Below are 4224 nucleotides of genomic sequence, written 5' to 3'. Positions count from 1 at the left end.
CCAGCGCCCCTCCCCTAGCACCCCTCCTCCAACCGCCCTCCCCACCCCGGTACCCCCACTCCCCAGCGCCCCTCCCCTAGGACCTCTCCCCCAACCGCCCTCCCCACCCCGGTCCCCCCACTCCCCAGCGACCCTCCCCTAGCACCCCTCCTCCAACCACCCTCCCCACCCCGGTACCCCCACTCCCCAGCGCCCCTCCCCTAGCACCCCTCCTCCCCACCCCGGTCCCCCCACTCCCCAGCGCCCCTCCCCTAGCACCCCTCCTCCACCCGCCCTCCCCACCCCGGTCCCCCCACTCCCCAGCGCCCCTCCCCTAGCACCCCTCCTCCACCCGCCCTCCCCACCCCGGTCCCCCCACTCCCCAGCGCCCCTCCCCTAGCACCCCTCCTCCACCCGCCCTCCCCACCCCGGTCCCCCCACTCCTCAGCGACCCTCCCCTAGCACCCCTCCCCCCACCGCCCTCCCCACCCCGGTCCCCCCCCTCCCCAGCGACCCTCCCCTAGCAGCCCTCCCCCCACCGCCCTCCCCACCCCGGTCCCCCCCACTCCCCAGCGACCCTCCCCTAGCACCCCTCCCCCCACCGCCCTCCCCACCCCGGTCCCCCCCACTCCCCAGCGACCCTCCCCTAGCACCCCTCCCCCCACCGCCCTCCCCACCCCGGTCCCCCCACTCCCCAGCGCCCCTCCCCTAGCACCCCTCCCCCCACCGCCCTCCCCACCCCGGTCCCCCCCTCCCCAGCGACCCTCCCCTAGCACCCCTCCCCCCACCGCCCTCCCCACCCCGGTCCCCCCCCCTCCCCAGCGACCCTCCCCTAGCACCCCTCCCCCCACCGCCCTCCCCACCCCGGTCCCCCCCCTCCCCAGCGACCCTCCCCTAGCACCCCTCCCCCCACCGCCCTCCCCACCCCGGTCCCCCCCACTCCCCAGGGCCCCTCCCCTAGCACCCCTCCCCCCACCGCCCTCCCCACCCCGGTCCCCCCCCTCCCCAGCGCCCCTCCCCTAGCACCCCTCCTCCACCCGCCCTCCCCACCCCGGTCCCCCCACTCCCCAGGGCCCCTCCCCTAGCACCCCTCCCCCAACCGCCCTCCCCACCCCGGTCCCCCCCACTCCCCAGCGACCCTCCCCTAGCACCCCTCCTCCACCCGCCCTCCCCACCCCGGTCCCCCCACTCCCCAGCGCCCCTCCCCTAGCACCCCTCCCCCCACCGCCCTCCCCACCCCGGTCCCCCCCTCCCCAGCGACCCTCCCCTAGCACCCCTCCCCCCACCGCCCTCCCCACCCCGGTCCCCCCCCCTCCCCAGCGACCCTCCCCTAGCACCCCTCCCCCCACCGCCCTCCCCACCCCGGTCCCCCCCCTCCCCAGCGACCCTCCCCTAGCACCCCTCCCCCCACCGCCCTCCCCACCCCGGTCCCCCCCACTCCCCAGGGCCCCTCCCCTAGCACCCCTCCCCCCACCGCCCTCCCCACCCCGGTCCCCCCCCTCCCCAGCGCCCCTCCCCTAGCACCCCTCCTCCACCCGCCCTCCCCACCCCGGTCCCCCCACTCCCCAGGGCCCCTCCCCTAGCACCCCTCCCCCAACCGCCCTCCCCACCCCGGTCCCCCCCACTCCCCAGCGACCCTCCCCTAGCACCCCTCCCCCAACCGCCCTCCCCACCCCGGTCCCCCCACTCCCCAGGGCCCCTCCCCTAGCACCCCTCCCCCCACCGCCCTCCCCACCCCGGTCCCCCCCCTCCCCAGCGCCCCTCCCCTAGGACCCCTCCCCACCCCGGTCCCCCCCCTCCCCAGCGCCCCTCCCCTAGCACCCCTCCCCCCCTCCCCAGCGCCCCCCCACCTTGCGCTGCTGCTTCTCCCAGGCGGGGTCGAGCAGCAGGTCGCGGTCCCAGTCGTCCTCCTGCGCCATGTAGCCGCCGGGCCCGTCGCCGCACGAGGGGGGCTGCCCGGCCGCGTGGTAATCCACCATGTCCTCGCGCGCTCCGGCCGCTGCCGCCAACCGCCCGCCCAACCGACCGACCGCCGCCTGGGGGAGGGGAGCGAGGCGCCGCGCGCCCGCCCCGGGGGAGGGGCTAGCGCCTGCGCGCAGCCCCGCCCCCGCCCCCGCCCCTCGCGACTGGGAGAGTCAGCGCGCCTGCGTGGGTCGGCGGGACGGGTGACCTCACCCAGTCTGCCCGGCCCAAAGTCTCACTGCGCACGCGCCTTAACCTGCCCGCTCCGGCCTCCTCCCACTGCGCCTGCGCACACCCCTTCCTCCAGCTGTCCGTCAATCTCTCCCGACCTCTCAACGCTCGCCCCTCGCCACGGCTGTCTGGGGAGCCCCGCGCCGCGTGACTAGTCATGTGGCAGGCGTGGCCAATGACAACCCTCTCCTCAGTATGCGTGGAGTGGGCGGCACCTCTCGCTCATGAATATGTATGTCGCGCGCGGGCCCTGTGGGGGGAGGGGCTGCTTCCGGGGCTGACAACCACGCCCTCTCATGAATATTCATACGCCCTCCTTGACTATTCATGGCTCATAGAGTGCTAGGACTGGAAGGGACGTGGGGAGGCGTCGAGTCCAGACCCACTGGGGGCAGCCTGGCTCAGAGGGGACATTCTGAAAGGAGGGGTACTCCCCCGGCCAGGGGGCAGTACAGCCAGGGGCGGGGCCAGGGCGGGGCAGTACAGCCAGGGGCGGGGCCAGGGCGGGGCAGTACAGCCAGGGGCGGGGCCAGGGGGGGCAGTACAGCCAGGGGCGGGGCCAGGGGCGGAGCAATGCAGTCAGGGGCGGGGCCAGGGGCGGAGCAGTACAGCCAGGGGCGGGGCCAGGGGGGGCAGTACAGCCAGGGGGCGGGGCCAGGGGCGGAGCAGTACGGCCAGGGGGCGGGGCCAGGGGCGGAGCAGTACGGCCAGGGGGCGGGGCCAGGGGCGGAGCAGTACGGCCAGGGGGCGGGGCCAGGGGCGGAGCAGTACAGCCAGGGGGCGGGGCCAGGGGCGGAGCAGTACAGCCAGGGGGTGGGCCCAGGGGGCGGAGCAATACAGCCAGGGGGTGGGGCCAGGGGCGGGGCAGTACAGCCAGGGGGCAGGGCCAGGGGCGGAGCAATACAGCCAGGGGCGGGGCCAGGGGCGGAGCAGTACAGCCAGGGGGCGGAGCAGTACAGCCAGGGGGCGGGGCCAGGGGCGGAGCAGTACAGCCAAGGGGGTGGCAAGGCTGGGGGGTGGGTGGTAGGGCCATAGGGTGGGTGGAGGGGTTGGGCGGCAAGGCCAGGGGATTAGCAGTACAGCCGGGAGGGGGCAGGGCCAGGGGATTAGCAGTACAGACAGGCGGGTGGGCGGCAGGTCTGGGGAGGGGCCACCGGGGGAGGAGGCAAGGCCAGGGGATTAGCAGTACAGCCGAGGTGGGGGGGGCGGCAGGGCCGTCCTAAGCCAATGCAGAACATGCAGGGGTGCAGGGCCCCCGGAAGCACAGGGCACCCCAGCCTTAATTTTACCCACCCGCCTCGTACCCTCCCTGGCTGGTGGCTCTGGTGGGCCGGCCCTTACGGGCTGTCTGCGGGTGGACTGACTGCTCCTGCCAGGCCCCTTCTGAGCCATGGGTGGAGAGGGCAGCAGCCTTGCTGCCGTGCGCCTCGTTTCCAAGCACTGTGCGAAGGAGGCCGCGTACCGTACACCCCATTGGACAAATGGGGAAACCAAGGCACAGAGCAGGCAGGTGCCTTAGCGAGGCAGCACAGGCTGTGGCAGGGGTGGGCACTGCGGGCCTTACTCCCAGTTTAGTGTCTGCGCCACTGGATTGGCAGAAAGTCCTACCACAGCACACGCGAGAAGAGACGGGTGGCGGGAATGAGCACAGCTCGGCCCCTCAGCTCTGCCAAGGCCATGGCTCGCCAAGAAAGCAGACGAGTTTTTGAACCAGAGAAAAGTGGGGACTGTTCGGAAGAGGAACAAAACCCAGCGATGCGCTTGGCTCCTTGTTTCATTCATTCATCAGGATTGTCTCAAGCCAGCACTGATGGCAAGAACAGAACTCAGAAACGTATGCTCTGCAAGCCTTTCGCCCAGACAGGGAATCTCCCTTAGCAATTGTCAATATAGGCCCAATGATGCACAGCTGGACCGTTTTGAGTACAGGAAAGTGGTGAGTACCGGCAGTTGATGGTATTTATTGTTCATTCTTACCATGTCATTACTGGGTGTAGGTCTCCTATGGAGAGCAAAGGACAAATGACTGGATGGAAAATTGTCGTTAAAATT

At 72.5% G+C, this 4224-nt stretch overlaps 1 protein-coding gene across 2 annotated transcripts in view; it reads right to left on the bottom strand.

The window, feature by feature from the left end:
* ACTN4 (actinin alpha 4) overlaps window positions 1–2053 on the bottom strand; it is an 81812-nt gene extending 79759 nt beyond the window's left edge. The window contains exon 1 of one of the 2 annotated variants that reach the window (XM_075917223.1): window positions 1830–2053. In XM_075917223.1, coding sequence (XP_075773338.1) covers window positions 1830–1958 — 129 coding nt within the window. In that variant the 5' untranslated portion in view covers window positions 1959–2053. The remainder of the gene's footprint in view (window positions 1–1829) is intronic. The other variant, XM_075917222.1, reaches the window with a different exon arrangement.
* Window positions 2054–4224: the final 2171 nt, after the last annotated feature.

The sequence above is a fragment of the Pelodiscus sinensis genome, unplaced genomic scaffold (genome assembly GCF_049634645.1).
Source record: "Pelodiscus sinensis isolate JC-2024 unplaced genomic scaffold, ASM4963464v1 ctg62, whole genome shotgun sequence".
Classification (NCBI taxonomy): domain Eukaryota; kingdom Metazoa; phylum Chordata; order Testudines; family Trionychidae; genus Pelodiscus; species Pelodiscus sinensis.
Note: the sequence above shows the minus strand (reverse complement) of the source record. Positions and strands in the feature narration are given on the sequence as shown.